General features: G+C 38.2%; 1 protein-coding gene across 1 annotated transcript; it reads left to right on the top strand.

The window, feature by feature from the left end:
• The first annotated feature begins 312 nt into the window (after positions 1 to 312).
• Positions 313 to 8,089, top strand: LOC125214779 (ubiquitin carboxyl-terminal hydrolase 14-like). Its single transcript, XM_048115931.1, has 20 exons — positions 313 to 518; positions 1,086 to 1,257; positions 1,742 to 1,854; positions 1,941 to 2,277; positions 3,039 to 3,133; positions 3,315 to 3,448; positions 3,525 to 3,581; positions 3,703 to 3,780; positions 4,053 to 4,107; positions 4,193 to 4,234; positions 4,489 to 4,569; positions 4,912 to 5,110; positions 5,210 to 5,267; positions 5,342 to 5,464; positions 5,692 to 5,780; positions 5,862 to 5,951; positions 6,866 to 7,024; positions 7,106 to 7,227; positions 7,342 to 7,465; positions 7,603 to 8,089. Exons 1-20 carry the CDS (start codon positions 423 to 425, stop codon positions 7,779 to 7,781), a joined length of 2,403 nt encoding a protein of 800 aa, XP_047971888.1. The 5' UTR covers positions 313 to 422; the 3' UTR covers positions 7,782 to 8,089.
• Positions 8,090 to 17,289: the final 9,200 nt, after the last annotated feature.

Below are 17,289 nucleotides of genomic sequence, written 5' to 3'. Positions count from 1 at the left end.
AATTTCAAATTTTTTTAAAAATAAAAATAAAAAAACCAATTTGCCAACGGCTAGCCGTTGGCCAATCAGGGCGTGCCACGTAGGGCTGCTCGGCGGCACGGACGGACGAGCTCCATCAGCGGACGGATGACACCGTGCTCGGCGGCATGGACGGACGAGCACCGTCCTTCTCACCGCTGCGGATGCTCTAAGAGTATCTCTGAAATAGTATGGAATTCCCTATATTCGTGTTGTAAAATTATCCTAAAGTCGCGTTTGTAAATAGCACCAACCAACAGGCCATAAAGCTTCGCCTTTGTTCTTTTCCTCGTCTCCTCAGTCATCACTGCCTCAGTCGCCAAGACATAGGGCAATACACACCTAAACTCGTCGGTTTATCTATTGCTTTCCAAACATCGGCTGCGGTAGAAAAAGAAAAGGTTATGGAGCTGCTCCGATCAAATCTCTCTCGGCTGCGAATTCCGGAACCGACCAATCGCATCTACAAGCATGAATGCTGCATTTCATTTGATACTCCGGTATGTATTTGCTGTTTTGCCCTCACGCTCTAATTTTGATTTTGGATATGCTTATGTATATGTAATGTGTCATGTTTGGGATTTTTTATGCACTGGCAACAAGTTTGTTCCTCTATTGGTATTGTTTTGAATAGTAGGCTATGATTGCTTGTTTACTGAATTAGGGATTATGATGTGAGAAAATTTTGAGGATTGACGGACATTAATAGTAAGGATGAAATATACTTCTTGTGGTCCTATTGTTCCTTGACCAGTAGTCATAGTGAAGCAGGGAAGCATCTACACCATTATACATCACATAGGCTTTGAATTTCATAGTACTTCACTTGTGGATTTCGTAGAGAATCCAGCTCCGTGTGAAGATGCGGAGTTACTAAGTGCCATGCTGTTTGTCTTTAGTGAATAAATCATTGTGGCAAAGTAAGCATAGCAGTGGAAAAAGTATTGAGGTTATCATTTCATGGGTAACTTTTGATTACACTGCTATGCTACTATTTACTTTGCCACAATGATTTATTCACAGCCATTCGCTATGTAAAGCTGATTTTCTTATTCATGTTTTTGCAGAGATCAGAAGGTGGATTGTTTGTAGATATGAATTCGTTTCTGGCTTTTGGCAAGGAATTTGTGGATTGGAACTATAAGAAGAGTGGGAATCCTGTTTATTTGCACATCAAAGAAACAAAAAAGGCAGTTTCTGAAGACAGACCATCAAAAAAACCAACACTTCTAGCCATAGGTATTTTTTAAACTGCATTTATAATTGGAGACCCTTTCATATTCGGCATTCTTATAACAGGTTCATCTAAATTTGTCACCTAATTTCTGTCTTTATAGCTTGCAAAAGAACCCTTAGTTTTGTAACTTAGCCATTTTTGAGCATTGGATCATTGGATATTTTTAGACTGAGTAGATTGGTATACATAATGGTGAATATGAGATTATGTTAAATTGTTGAGCTCGACACGTTTATCTGAAAACTCATTCTGTCCGTTACAGAGCTCACTATGATAGGCCATTTTACCGTGTTTTATTGAAGGGTTTTTGGAATTCCTCTTATTTTATCCTTCCTCAATCCTTAGCCTTTTCATTGATATTGTCAGATGCAAAGTGCTTACTTTTAGCGGACTTTCTTGTTCTTCTATGCTATTAGCATGGAGCATGTCATGGGCATCAGTGTGCTATTTAAATTTCTATGAGCTAATATGCGTTGTGGTTTGCAGGTGTTGAAGGAGGATTTGATAACAATGACCCAGAATATGAGCAGAGCTATGAAATAGTCATTTTACCGGATTATGTTAGCCTTCCCTTTCCATGTGTAGATTTGCCAGAAAAGGTAATCTGGCATTTTCCTTTCTAATAATTTGTGAATTATATTATAATAAGAGTAGATAGGTAAAGTTCAATTTGTTGAAATCACAGGTCAGATTAGCAGTTGATGCTGTTATTATGAATGTGGGTGCTGAGAAGAAAGAACAAGTTGCTGTATGGACTGCTGATACAAAACATGTCAGTAAACATGCATTGGAATTAAAGCAGCTAAACAATGGGGTGATTGTTCCTCCATCCAGCTGGAAGTGTGAGAAATGTGATAAAATGGAAAATCTTTGGTTAAACTTAACTGACGGATCAATCCTCTGTGGTAGAAGAAATTGGGATGGAACTGGGGGTAATGACCATGCAGTTAATCATTACAGCACAACTGGGTATCCCCTTGCTGTGAAGCTTGGAACAATAACTGCTGATCTTGAGGCAGCAGGTAATGCCTGCATTCTCGTCATTATCCACCTGCTTGCAGTTAGTTGTTCTTTTGTCTCTTGCAGTCTTGCTATAGTGAATGGTGATTGAGATTTGAGAGTGCACATGATTATCTTTTCCTGATAATTTCAAATTTTCAGTAACATGTTTAGCTTGAACAACTAGCTTTCTGAAATGTCTCCGGTGCTTATTTTGTGACTGTGCCTGGGGAGGGTGGAGGCAAGGATGTTTCTGTTTAATTATCTGTTTCTGTAATCTTTATTCTGTGATGCTAATTTTCAGCACACACACCCACACACACACACACATATATATATATTAAGATTATTGATAGATGCAGAGGTGACTATTTAATTTGTTAAATGCTGCAGGCAGACTAAAGTGATGTTGAAGAGAAACCAATGTGGCCTTTCAGTGCCTATCGTTTTTTTGTTTGTATAGAACAATAGGATTGGTTTTAAGTTAATCATCTTGTCTTACCTATGCTGGTTTCAAATTAGTCTGCAAAATAAACATATTTGCATGATTGGCATAACTGGTAGTTTAACATGTAGTCAGAAGTTTGGTTTCCTTGACATATTTTATATAACTTGATCACTTATTTCCTGGATACACCAATTGCTTTTTGTTTTAAGCCTTTCAGGATTTGTACTTTCATTTCTTCAGAGAAACATCGAAGCACATCTTTGTGGTTTATGTTTTTCTGGTGCTACATTGCTTTATTTCATGTATAATCATGAAATTCAAACTTTGGCAGCTCAGACGTTTACTCTTATGTGGAGGATGAAAGTGTTGTAGACCCACTTCTAGCACAGCATCTGCAACATTTTGGCATAGACTTTTCATCCTTGCAAAAGGTATAAGGCTTTAGAGTATTTGTCTTGTTTAACTTATACAGGTGTTGTCTTGTTAGTCCCTAGGAACTTAGTTGTCATTATCTGATAATTTTTTCCATTCCTAAGCAGCATTTTGTTTTTTATTTATTGTTCATATTGTCATACCATAACGGACCATGGAATTGGTTGTGAAATTGTTTAGACCGAAATGACAACTGCGGAGAGAGAACTTGATCAAAACACCAATTTCGATTGGAACCGCATTCAGGAGAGTGGTCAAGAAGTTGAGCCACTGTTTGGACCGGGTTATACAGGACTTGTGAATCTTGGCAACAGGTTGCTATCCTCTCTGTAGTAAAAGCATTGTGATCTTATTATTTGAACACTCTTTCCTAATATATTTACTTTGCAGTTGTTACTTGGCTGCAACTATGCAGGTTGTGTTCTCCACAAATGGCTTCTGTTCAAGGTCAGTTACTGCACTTTTGAGTTTTATTTGGAGTCGAATTTTTGACAGCCGTTGAGGTTGAGCTGCTGTTATCATTACTAGTTCTGAAGGTTCCACCTTTATCTTTGGATTCACTTTCTAGATACTATTTGAACCAAAGCTTGAAAGCAGCTTTTGATTCAGCTCCAGCTGATCCAACTGTGGACTTAAATACCCAACTGTAAGTAACTTCTTTTAGATAAAGTGTTTACTATTGGATAAAAGTTTGTTTTTTGTGTCATATAAATGTAATTGGCATTGCAAGAATTGAAATAGTTGTTGGAGTACAATGCATACTTTCCATGCATTGGTGGTTATTATCGGTCATTTTATTTAGAACTTTCTTAGCTTATTTTACTGCACTATGAATTATGATTAAGAGAGGGAGTTGTGTGTATATTAATTAGTGCCACTTCCAATGCTCATTGGTTGATATTTTTCTCTTTTATGCAGGGCAAAGTTAGCCCATGGGTTGCTTTCTGGAAGATATTCCATTCCAGCAACCAAGGTATGCTCACTGCATTCTGATTGGTGCTATCTCTGCCTTTGTTCCTTTCTCTGCTGCTGCTGATAACCTTGTTATTTCCTCACAGAAAGACGATGCAGGAGATTCAGCACATACTACGTTGACTGATGTAAGCCACTCTTTGTTTTACTTCCACCTAAATTAGTTTCTTGTCATTGGAAGTAGAGAATAACGTGTAAGATGATGTGTAAGAGATCTTGCTGGAAAATGTGTATCCAGAAACAGAGAGAGCAATTATATTTTTTGTTAGTAAGATAATTTGCAGTGCTGAATGGGAGTAAAGAGTTATTTATTGCCACAAGTCATCCACAATACTACTCATTCTGGCCCTTTTCCTGTGTTTTGACTTCCTTCAATTTTCAGAAACAAGAAGGAATTCCCCCTCGTATGTTCAAGTCTGTAATTGCTGCAAATCATCCTGAATTTTCAACTATGCGACAACAGGTATGTTAAAAGCTTGGCATGTTAACTAGTCATGCGGTTTGAGGTTTTAGATATCAGGTGTATAACTTAGGTTTATGTTATTTGATTTTTGTGTTTTCCGTCTTTATTATGTTTTACTGGATGGTTGATTGGAAATCTCAGTATATTATTTTAGATGAACTATGCATACGATATAGTGCCTTTGTGTCTGTTGTTTCTGTTTCCTGTAATTAGCCTATACTGCTTTATGGTACAGCTTAGGTATGATGTAACTCCTTATAGGAATTTGTTTAAATATGTATACTTTCTATCTTGTTATGTTCCTGTATACATGTCGGTGATAGACAAATTGGTTTTATGTAGGATGCTTTGGAGTTCTTCCTACATCTTATCGACCAAGTTGAGAGGATCAACACTGGAAATCAGGTCTTGGATCCTTCAAGAAGTTTCAAGTTTGGTGTTGAAGAGCGGCTGCAATGTCCATCAGGCAAAGTTGCTTATAACAAAAGATGTGACTACATTCTATCTCTAAACATTCCACTCCATAAAGCTACAAACATAAGTAAGTTTGTTTCACTTCACTATTGCAACTTACAAGTATAAGATGATGAATGATTTAACTATTATATCCATGTTTTTTACATTTCTTTAATTGTTTCAGAAGAGTTAGAAGATTTCAAAATGTTAAAAGCTGAGAAGGATACAAAGGGTGAAGAACTGTGAGTTGAGTCCCTTTTATTTGTGTGGTATTTGTTTTATTCCATCACATACCTTAATATATCTTCGGAAACAGTTCATCAGATGAAATTGTTCGCCCAAGGGTACCTCTGATGGACTGTTTGGATTGCTTTGCTGCCCCTGAGGAGCTACATGATTTCTACAGTAGTGCATTAAATGCCAAGACAACTGCAATCAAGTGAGTGTCCTCCTCCTAACACTATCAGTTTATCACTTTACTGTTAAAACATGGAGTTGAACTTGCTAGAACTGTTCATCCTGCTCTCAGCTTTTGTACTCTTCCTTGTCATAATGCATAAAGGTTGGATACAATTGCGCTGAAGAAGATTTAGCATTAAGCAGGCTAGGCAGAATATGTATTTTGTCCTTGTTTTCCACATGTAACTAATGTAGTTTTCCTTGCAGAAGTGTAGGCTTGACTACATTTCCTGATTATTTGGTATTGCATATGAGAAAATTCGTCTTGGAGGAGGGCTGGGTCCCAAAAAAACTTGGTAAATCTCTTCCACGTTTTATTTCATTACAGATTTTCAAGAATTATCTGTGATGATACTTACAACTTGCAAGCCCTGTAGATGTCTACATTGATGTTCCTGATACCATAGACATCAGTTTTATGCGCAGTAAAGGTCTTCAATCTGGGGAGGAATTATTACCTGATGCTGGTAAGTTATCATTACTTATTTCATCTTCTAGTTTTCTGATTTTGAAGGTGAAATACATGGAAATTGGAATCTTTTCACGATAACTCACTTTATATTTATATATTTGAATTGTGCATTATATTTATCTCCATAACACCATGCTTCTTTTGTTTTAACAAGCAATTGCGACTTGGTCCCTTTCAACTGCATATATTTTTGGTGTTGCATAATATTCACTGATATTTGTAAAGTGAAAAATTGGATGCTGATAATTTCATTACCTTTTACAAATACATTATCTAAGGAAATTAATCTGGATTATAGTTGAACACAGCTTTTATTTGAATATGATTTATAGAGATGGATCCTGGAGCTGGAGCTTGATTTTACTACCTTATAGGCCATAATTTAGTTACATGTCCTAGTTTTAGTTTTATACTTTTATTCAATTAGATTCCTCTGTATAAAAACACTATGAGCTGTAAATGAAGTGAGAAAGAAAGTTATCCTGTTTCTATGAGTGTTGGGTTTCTCACTCGAATTCTTAGTTCAGAGCTCATCTGGACAACTTAATCTTTGCCATTGTAGCTCAAACTAGGTGTATGAAGATCATCCAGTTAATTTTCCCGATTTTAGTTCCATATCCGCAATATAATATCTTTCAGATTTTCATCATATGATACAATCTTTTAAGCCTTGTTATTGATAATTGATTATGAAGTATGAAAGGTTCGTAAAAGTTCCATTATGTTTTTCACTGCTGCTTCCATGAAACCATTCATAATCAGTAACACGCTTTCTTAATAAAGCTGTATTAAATCTGGTTTGGAGGCTCTAAATGTGTTTCTGTCCTGTAAGCCAGGCTATCCATTGCCCTCAGTCTGCTGTATGTCTCTCTGCTAACGTGTGCTATTTTGTATCTCTGTTATGTTCAGCTGCTGAGGATGACGGGATAAGTGCTAATGAGGACATTGTCAACCAACTTGCATCAATGGGGTTTCAATATCTTCATTGCCAAAAAGCTGCTATCAATACCATGAATGCTGGAGTGGAAGAAGCAATGAATTGGTTACTTTCCCATATGCATGATCCAGGTATTCCATCTTAGGGTGTTACAAAGTTAATGTAATTTATGATTTTTGGTGTAGCGACATGCTCATTGATAATTACCCCAGACATCGATGAACCTGTCACTAAAGCTCAAAAGGATGTTCCACATGTTGATCAATCGAAAGTTGAGACTTTGATATCATTTGGGTTTGAGGAAGAAGTTGCCCGTAAAGCTCTACAGGCATCGGTAAAACATCTTGTTTAACAGACTTTGGAATATTGATTTCTTTTGGTAGAACTTGTCTGTCAACTGAAGTGCACTATTATATTACTCAGAAATGGACTATTTTAATATTCACAGGGTGGTGATATAGAGAAGGCTACTGAATGGATATTTAATCCACCTGCTGATACGTCAAATATGGATACAACACCGAGTAGCAGTGGAAATGTGGTTGATACTGCTATGTCAGATGGGCTAGGAAGTTAGTGATTTTCATTCATTTCAGAAATTTGTGTGTGCGCTGCTACCGCACCATTTTCCTACAAGCTTCAAATGTGGTAATTTGCAGTTGCATCCATTTATATTCTCTTGTTTAATGCTTTTGTGTTACCTCGTCAGGATACAGACTCATCGGATTAGTGAGCCACATTGGTACATCTACACACTGTGGACATTATGTTGCCCATATATACAAAGATGGTAGGTGGGTGATTTTCAATGATGATAAAGTTGGGATATCGAAGAATCCACCACTCGACATGGGTTACTTGTACTTTTTCGAGAGAATTGATCATTGAGTTTCTCAAATGCACTCTGCTGCCGCTGAAAGGTAGGAGGAAGCGCACGTCTCCAGCAATCTTCTGTAGCCTTTCAGCTATGCTTATTTTCCCCCCGATGTCCAGGATTGAGGTGTGGAAGAGATGCAAGTGATCTTTTATTATACCAATTTTTTTTGTTTTCTGTGGTTTTGTTATTGTTCAACTAATTGATTCTCTATCTTCAGTGGGTAAAAATGAAGTGAACAGGCATGGGTGTTTCTTTATCATAAAACTCTCTTAATTACTCCTAGTTAATATTCGGAAAGAATATTCAATTGATTTGCCTACTTTTTGGGAACTACGAGTTTTCAGAAACCATTATGCCTTGATATGATGCTATAGAATGAGATAGGAGTGAAATGAAGGTATGAACGGAATATTAGTTCCTTTGTATTTATAGTTTTTTCTCTTCTTACTCCATCAAACGAGTATTAGGCAGAATGAACGGTGGTAGCTCGAAACTGATGAGGTACACCCTATGTTCGTAAAATGATGTCTACTTTTGCCTTTCTGATCCATCCGCGTAATGTTGTCCATCTTTGCTTTTTTCCATTTTTGATAAATGGACTTCACTTTTCACTAAGTTATTGCATTTACATTTTATTATAAAACTAATATATAAATGTGGAACTTATATTCCACTAGCTTTTTCAACTTATTTGTTTTCACAAAGTCAAATAATTTCTTAAAATTCGTGCTAATTAAAATATGGATAATATTTTGCGGACGGAGCTGTATAAGATTTGAAATCTTATGCAACAATTAAGGAGCAGAGAGTTTGGTTTATGGAAGAAGAGGGCTAATTCCGTCCCAAGGTTTCTAATCCATATATTTGTGTCGAAAATGACGCCCAATCCTAACTAAATTGAGGTATTCAATACGCCAATCAAACGTTGTGAAACAATATAGAGTTTAGGGTTTTAAAGAAGTGTTGGAATGTGTAATTAATGAAGTGATATGATGAAGTGTGTAATAAATGAAGTGAAATGGTAGAGTGTGTAATAAATGAAATGAGTTGGTTGAAGGTGAGTAGGGATGTCAATGTAGCCCGCAACCCGTGGGTTGACCCGAATAGCCCGCTAAATTTATAGGGTTATGGTCGGAAATTTCTAGCCCGATAAAAATAAAACCCGATAAGCCCGCACCCGATTAACCCGCAACCCGTTAGGGCCAGACCCGAAAACCCGATGGGCTGGCCCGATAACCCGGAAAAATTTATATTTTTCAATTTTTTACTCCTAATTCGACACGTCGTTGATTAATTTTATGACATAGATAACTAAAAAAAGGATAACTTTCAATTTTATGGTAAATATATAAAGTATATATTGAATTTTTATTAATATAATAAGTGTTAAATAAATTAATCTCACTAAAATAATATTTAAATTTTTAACATGTATTAAAATTTCACAAAATATCACAAATAATAGTATTTTATGATTGAGTTTAAGCATATATATCAAATTTATCATAATTAAATATTTTATATTTTATAAATATAACTAATTTTCATCATGATTTATTGGATTGTTCGAGCCTTAACCTTATCGGTAGCAACCCGATTAACCCGTCGGGCTAGCCCGAAACCCGAGCTTTTAGGGTTAGGGCCGAACTTTTACAACCCGAAAGAAATCACAACCCGGCAAGCCCGCACCCGATTGACCCGCAATCCGAGTAGGTTTGGCACAAAATCCGATGGGCCGACCCGATTGACATCCCTAAAGGTGAGTACCTTTTTGACTTTTTGGTTTTTTATTTTTATTTTGGTTTATTTTAATGTAGATAATGATATTTTGATGTAATTTTGATGAACAATGGGGTAAAATTGTATGTCCAAATATGAAAAATTTTAAATGTGACCTAAAACTGGGACGGACTTTTATGGCAAAATGTGACTCCAAAACTGGGACGGAGGGAGTTCGTCCTAACAAAGTTAAGTCATTTATTTTTTTTGATAAAAAACAAAACATCTGATCCTCTTACTTTATTTCATCACTTACTTTATGCTCTCTTCATCTTTCCTACTTTTTCCCTCTCTTATTTATTTTACTTTCATTTAATCAATTTAACACAATTTCTTAATCTTCATGCTGGAAAGTTTTGTACCAACTTAATTGGGACGGAGGGTGTAAGAATTAAAAAACTAATCCCTTTGTTCATGTAATGTTGTTCATATTTAACTTTGTGCGGGTTTTAAGAAATGTGAAGAAAAGTGAATGAAAAAAGTTAGTGGAACGTGAGTTGCATATTTATATTCTCCCTCCGTCTCATAAAAATAGTCTTATTTTTCTATTTTAGTCCGTTCAGAAAAATAGCCCCTTTCTATTTTTGGCAAGTCTTTTCTATCTTATAAGGTGGACCACCTTCTCCAATAATAATACTTCAATCACTTTTTTTTTTCTGCATCTCTCATACTTCACCATTTTCACATTAAAACCCGTGTCATCCCTAAAGTCCTTATTTTTATGGGACGTAGGGAGTATAAATTTTGTAATAGAATGTGAGTCTTGTGTTAGTGGAAAGTGAGAACTATGAAAATAAACAAAGTAAACAACATTTCACGGATGAACCGAAATAGTAAAACTAGACAACATTTCAAGGACGGAAGAGTATATAATAATGTTGGATAAATAATTATTATGTATATATGAATATTTATGATTGATTGAGCTTGACATGCCAAACGACCAACTTATCATTTATAAAATTCAAATGAAACGTACATATTTTTGGTCAATGGAATTAAGGACAATTGCTGAAAATATTATGAAGTTTGGTCCGATTTTAGTTAATTCAACAATCTTAAAATCTGCTTAAAGAAGTTATGAAATTTGAATTTGTTCTCAATGATCTCGTCGCGAAAAATTAGGTGGAACTGTATTTGATACGAAAGTCGAGAAAATAATATCCAGACGTCACCATTATTGAGTTAAATGATGTCATATATTAATAATCAAAACAATATCGTTTGGTTAAAAAACGTTATTAAAATATTATATGAAGGCAATCGTATTTTTTTGTCGTGAGATAATTGAGAAAAAATTTTAATTCGTTATTTTTCTAGTTGATTTTAAGAGTTGCGAAATAAACCAAATTTTTACTAAAATTCATACAATTTTTCGGCAATTTTTCCTTCTGATAATGAAATTTAAAAATTTAATTATTTTATCTATTACTCCCTCCGTCCTGGCTAAGATGACACATTGTTTAGTCGGCACGGGATTTTAGGAGTTATTAATTAAAGTGTTTAATTGGAGAGAGAGAAGGTGGATGTAAGAGCATCTCCAATGCCGGCTAGCCAACCGGCTAGCCGAATTCATTGGCTAGCCGACCGGCTAGCCGAACCATTGAGCGAAGCGCCAAATCGGCGAAAAAATCGGCCAATGCGCTGGCCGCCATTGTGGCGTGCCGATCGGCCAGCGCCGTATTTTCGATTTTTTTTAAACCTATATAAACGCGATTTTAGTTTCATTTTCATTTGCACCACTTGTTTTAACGAGTTTTCTCTCTCTCTACCTTTCTGTACAAGAGCATCATCGAGCGATGAGTAATGCGGGTGGTAGCAGTGGTGGTAGTGGTGGGGATGCTGAGGAGTACGAACGGAGGATGAACGAGGCTAAAGAGGCCTACATGAACCGCGAGATGGAGCAGTACATGCGTAGGGTGGAACAGCAGGCGATACCTCGCCCTCCACGGGTTGTCCACCGCCGAGCAGTGATTGATCGGGATCACGTAGCTGCACATCACCGGCTGTATGAAGACTACTTTTCGAGAACCCGCGGTTTCCAGCAAACATGTTCCGGCGGCGTTTTAGAATGCGCACGGAGTTGTTTATGCGTATCGTTGATGCTTTGGAGCGTCGATATCTGTGTTTCCGCTTCAGGCACGATGCGGTTGGAAGACCCGGCCACACCCCTATTCAAAAGTGCACGGCGGCAATCGGGCGGTTGGCCTACGGAGGCGCGGCAGACATGTGGGATGAGTACATCCACATCGGTGAGACGACTACTCTGGATTGTCTGAAGTATTTCTGTGAGGGCGTGATAAACATTTTCGGTGAGGAGTACCTTCGAAGCCATACTCCCCAAGATTGTCGGAATTTGATGCGGATGCACGGGGAGAAGCATGGGTTCCCCGGGATGTTAGGCGGCATAGATTGTATGCATTGGGAGTGGAAGAAGCTGTCCGACTGCCTGGAAGGGGGCCTACACGACCGGCTACAAGTCAAAGAATCCCACGATGATCCTCGAGGCCGTAGCTGATTACCGGCTGTGGATCTGGACATGCGTATTTTGGGGTAGCCGGGTCGAACAACGACCTCAACGTCTTGAACTCGTCTCCCCTCTTCAACGAGAAGTGCCAGGGCGTCGGTCTAGCCGTCTCATTTGTGGCCAACGGCAACCGGCATGATATGGGCTACTACTTGGCGGATGGGATATACCCTAGGTGGCTTGTCTTTGTGAAGACGATCAGGCACACAAGTGATGAAAGGAAGGCCTACTTTGCGGAACGACAGGAGTCGGCGCGCAAGGACGTGGAGCGCGCATTTGGTGTGCTCCGGTCTCGATGGGCGGCAATTAAGGGTCCAACGCGTTTGTGGGATGTCGAGATGCGTTTCCCAAATAATGTACGCCTGCATTATCCTGCACAACATGATCGTCGAAGACGAAGGCGCCTACAACCGACTAGTTGGGCCAATGACGATGAAGCCGGTCCAAGCCACGGAACGGCCACCCCTAGCGTACGACGTGGGGTACCTCTCGATGAAGTTGGTCGCCTCAAGGAATTTGCCGACATGCGCCAAGTGGAAGCTCATATTCAACTCCAAAAGGATATAATTGAAGAGTTGTGGGCACGGAGGACTGCACGCCGATAGTTTTTTTTTTTTTATTATTATGTAATTTGTTTTTAATCTATGTACCTTTTTTTAATGCAATTAATGAATTTTCCCGTATATGTGTCGTAAATTTAATTCCGTAATTTAATCGTAATTTTAATTTCGTAAATGTAGTATATTTTGAATTATTTTTATTGCGGCTGGCCTATGACTGACCTAAATTTGATGTGGCAGGTGGATTTTTAGTGCTGCTGACGTGGTAGGAAGAGAGAGTGGCTGGCCTATGACTGGCTTAAAGGGCAGAAGCCGGGCTCCGGGGTTTAACATCCCTGGGAATCAGATGATGGGGATGATGGCCGGTGCGCCGGGGATGATGCAGGGAGGAACCCGAGGGGGATATGCCGGGGGTTATGCCGTGGGGATGCCGAGGCGTGTAGGAGAAATGGCGCAAGGGCGGTCGAAGCGCACTGGGGTAGGGAAAAAGGCCCTGCATGCGGTATGTTGGATGATGGGGATGATGTGGCAGGGCGGGATGCGGCAGGGGGGGATGCACCACGGTATGCATCCCGGGATGCGGGGGGGGGAATGCAAGGGGTCACCGGGAGAGGACACGGTATATCGTCCCTTTCGCTTGATTTTTTGACGGATTCGTCTCACACGTCGACCCCAGTGGAGAGGCACGGATCAACTGGCGATGACCTTCTGTCATTGCATGATATGGGGATCGATCTCGGGGATCGGGATACTCCGCCTTCAGCCGGGGGCGGGCCGCGCCGAAAGAAAGAAGACGAGGGGAAGGCCAAGCGGTCGACGAGTCATCGCAGCCCGCTGTTGACGACACCCCTGGCCGGAGGAAGTGGATGGAGGATGAGTACGCCGGGGGGTGGCCAGGGGGTGGTTGGAGGTGTGCGACGAACGGCTGGTTGCGAACAACCCGGGTCGTCAACATGTGAGTGAAAGATCGAGAGCTGCCTATAGGAGGCACCGCCCGCACGGGAGGGACTTCGGTGGGGAGGAGGTCCGGAAGGGGTGGGAGCGCATCGAGGGCCGTGGTGGGCCATTTGCGGGTCGTACGCCAACGCTCTCCGTCGGCTCAGTGAGTGGGCAGAATGAGGACGACGCCGGAGGATAGCCGAGAGTCAGTTCCCCTTGGCGGGGAAGTATAAGGAGTTCACCTTCCGGGAGTGCTTCTTGTTGCTGAAGGACTCCGAGAAGTTCGGGCGAGGTGCGACGTTGGGTGGCCGAAGAAGCGGAGGCTGAACTATACCGGCGACTACGGCGGCAGCAGCGGCGGATCCCACGACCTCCCCCGGATGCTGAGGAGTTTCCATCCCCTCCTTCATTTGCTGGTCGCCCCCGCCCGGTTGGACGAAGCGGGCGCAACGGGCTGCGAGGGGCGGATCCCCCCTATCGCCCGCGAGGTCCAGGTCCTCCTCCGCCCTCCACTCGAGTACACTCTCCATTCGCGTAACCATACGCGGGATCAGATGTACATGGTCTTCCAAGATTGGAGGACCGCCACTGACCCCACGGAGAAGATGTTTCTTCACTCGATGCTCGAGAGCATGCGGGTTGATTTGGAGATCGCGAGGGCACGGCTAGCGGGTTCCGACGTGGGCTCAGATACCACGGGTGAGAATCATGTAGATAAGAGTACAAAAAAGAAGTGACTCAACTTAGTTGGGACGGAAGGAGTACTTTATTCTTTACACCTAACTCACAAAATAATACTCCCTCCGTTCCACAGTAATAGAGGCATTTCATTTTGCGCACTTATTTAAAAAAAATAATTATAAATAGTTAAAGTGAAGAAAAAGTAAAATAAGACAAAGAATATTGTAGATAAGATTCTTCTCTACATTATTCTTACTTTTACTTTACTCTCTCTCCACTTTAATTATTTAATATCATTTTTTCACAACGAGTACTGAAATTGAAATGCCTCTATTACTATAGAACGGAGGGAGTACTATATAAAATCCGATGCCAGAAGAGAAATGTTCTACTTAGAATGAAACAAAGGTTGTATAAATTTTAAAAACCCATGAAGAATTAATTTAATTTCTGCGCAAACTCAGTCTAGCCTGGACCACGACCCTAAATATCTTGCTCAGTCCAACTTATTTAACAACCCCAATCAAAATCATCATTGAAGTAGTTTAGTTAGTTAATTTCAAATACTAAGATGGAAGAATATCCAATCATTTAATCATCATTGAAGTTTTGAAGTGTTAGGGTCAAATCATCGGGCCAAGTCACCCATCAGACAAGGTTGTCAGGTTGGATTAAAATGTGTAACCCTAAACCTTATAGTAGTAATTATGTGGGCTATTTAGATTAGTCCGAAACCATGCACTGACCTCCTAATAATAATTTGGTCGTATTATTATTTATCCATGTTAGATTGAATCATTGAACAATGGAGTTACAACTCACATACCATTGCTCGACTATAGAAAACATTATTTTGCGAGCATAATTATATCAATGACGAAATGTCCATCCAGGTATCATCCCAACTTTATTCTATAAATAGTGAAGTTTAAAGTTCAAATCTGACTACTATTCGGCTATTCCTCCCCAAACTTATAAAATAAATAATTATAATAACATACGCCTTTCATTCTATAAAAGACTAATTTAGAAAATATATGAATTTTAATGAGTAATTGGCAGACTAAAGCAACTATAGAAAAAAAAAATGAGTAAAGTATAGTAATAAGAGAATAAGACTCATTTAATTAAAAAGGAATTTTTTTTCTTAAACAAAAATACCGTATTAATATATTTTTATAGGATAAATTAAAATAGCAAAAATAATTTATTTTTATGGGACGAAGAGATAGGCTCAAATTGAATAAATTTCGTACCGTCCTCTTTACATTATGAAAGAAGGAGATAAAAAATTTGAATATTTCGTTAACGTGTTCATGAGTATGAGAACAAATTCATTCAATATTTCAACTTTACGACTGGCACTACCAATTAGAGCAAACTCATTTAACAAATACTACGAAAAAAGCTGCTCCCTAATGTATTATATATGACTAACCAAATAATGAACAAGTATAATAATCAGCTGTCGAATATCATCAAATACCTAATTAAAGCTTATCACCGAACAAATCTACACCGACTAACCAACCGACTAATATCATTAAATTGGCATCATTTGCAATTAATTCTAATTTGTTTAGAATTAAATTAGAATTACCTAATTATGTAGTGCGTGAATTACACGCCTTGAACGAAAACTTCTAATTAAAATATTATCATTGTAGGGTTGTGATGAATTGATAATTATAGCAATCCTACATAAGAATAATTTTTAGTTATTAAATTAGGAAATTTAGCGATTGAAATAACGATACGTGAATAATATTTTATATTTAAAAAATTATTAAATAAATTATAAAGTGATAATGTCAATTTATATACGTAGGTAATTAATCACTTTATGTCATCAAAATTATTTCAAAATTTTAAATTAATATAACTCTATCAATTTATATTATTTTTTCACAAAAAAATATATCAAATTAAAGATAATTTTATAGAATTCTAATGAGATTTCAATTGCATATGTTCAGACGATGTTCAGATGAGGAAATTTGATAGTTTTTATTTCAATTTTTCATAAATGTTGATAAGAAGTTTTTATATCAACACATGCATCAAATATTTTCAATATAATACATGTACAATATCAATAAAACTGTGTTGATATTTTCGTGTACATTTATTGAAATACTCATGTCATTGTGTTGATATTTGTAATACACTATGTTGATATAAAAAACCACGAAAATTATCATATGATAACACAGTGACGATCTTACCCCTTTTGTTGATATTTTGTTTACTATTTATTTAAATTCGTGAACTTTAATCTCATCCACTCATCTAAAAATCTAAAAGTGTAAATTCAGTTTTAGTTTTGGATAGGGATGTCAATCGGGCCAGTCCACCGGGTTTTGGGCCAACCCTATTCGGGTTGCGGGCCAATCGGGTGTCGGCTAATCGGGTTGTGATTTTTTTGGGTTATAAAAAGTTCAACCCTAACCCTAAAAGCTCGGGTTTCGGGCTAGCCCAACGGATTAATCGGGTTGGCGCACGGGTTGCGTGACTAAAATACCCTCTTAAATTCTGAAAATTATATATTTTGTTTATAGAATGCACAATCCAAAATATGTGGTCCACATTCAATTCTTTGTTATCATTCGATCTCTAGTTGTCATCTTAATGCACCCTTATCCCTAAGTCGACACTATCTTCAAAAAACCGTTTATCCATCTCTTATATAATTAAATCCACAACGTTATTATTGCAACCATCGTAAGTTAATGACAAGTAAATATATCGATAAACAATATGAATTAAAATATTAGATTACCCGATAAAAAATCTTTACACGATAATGATGTAAATTTGTCATCAACTTTGCTCCATGCTTTTTCCAACCATGACGTAGTATGATGTCTTCCATATAATAACTAGCGAAATATTGTGCAACTCACAAAATCTATTTGTTTGGTCTAATATGACTTTGGATCGACGATATAACTCTGCTCCATCCATCTGCAATTGATGTTTCACACTTTAGACCATTGATATGGCTGGTACAATGTTTTGATCAATCCATTATAA

The sequence above is a fragment of the Salvia hispanica genome, chromosome 3 (genome assembly GCF_023119035.1).
Source record: "Salvia hispanica cultivar TCC Black 2014 chromosome 3, UniMelb_Shisp_WGS_1.0, whole genome shotgun sequence".
NCBI lineage: Eukaryota > Viridiplantae > Streptophyta > Magnoliopsida > Lamiales > Lamiaceae > Salvia > Salvia hispanica.
Note: the sequence above shows the minus strand (reverse complement) of the source record. Positions and strands in the feature narration are given on the sequence as shown.

What these genes read in the sequence shown, in the direction of transcription:
- LOC125214779 (XM_048115931.1), top strand. Translation starts at nt 423, where the DNA reads ATGGAGCTGCTCCGATCAAATCTCTCTCGGCTGCGAATTCCGGAACCG. An exon ending in GCATTTCATTTGATACTCCG is followed by an intron (nt 519 to 1,085) that starts GTATGTATTTGC and finishes ATGTTTTTGCAG; the next exon opens with AGATCAGAAGGTGGATTGTT. An exon ending in TTCCCATATGCATGATCCAG is followed by an intron (nt 7,025 to 7,105) that starts GTATTCCATCTT and finishes TAATTACCCCAG; the next exon opens with ACATCGATGAACCTGTCACT.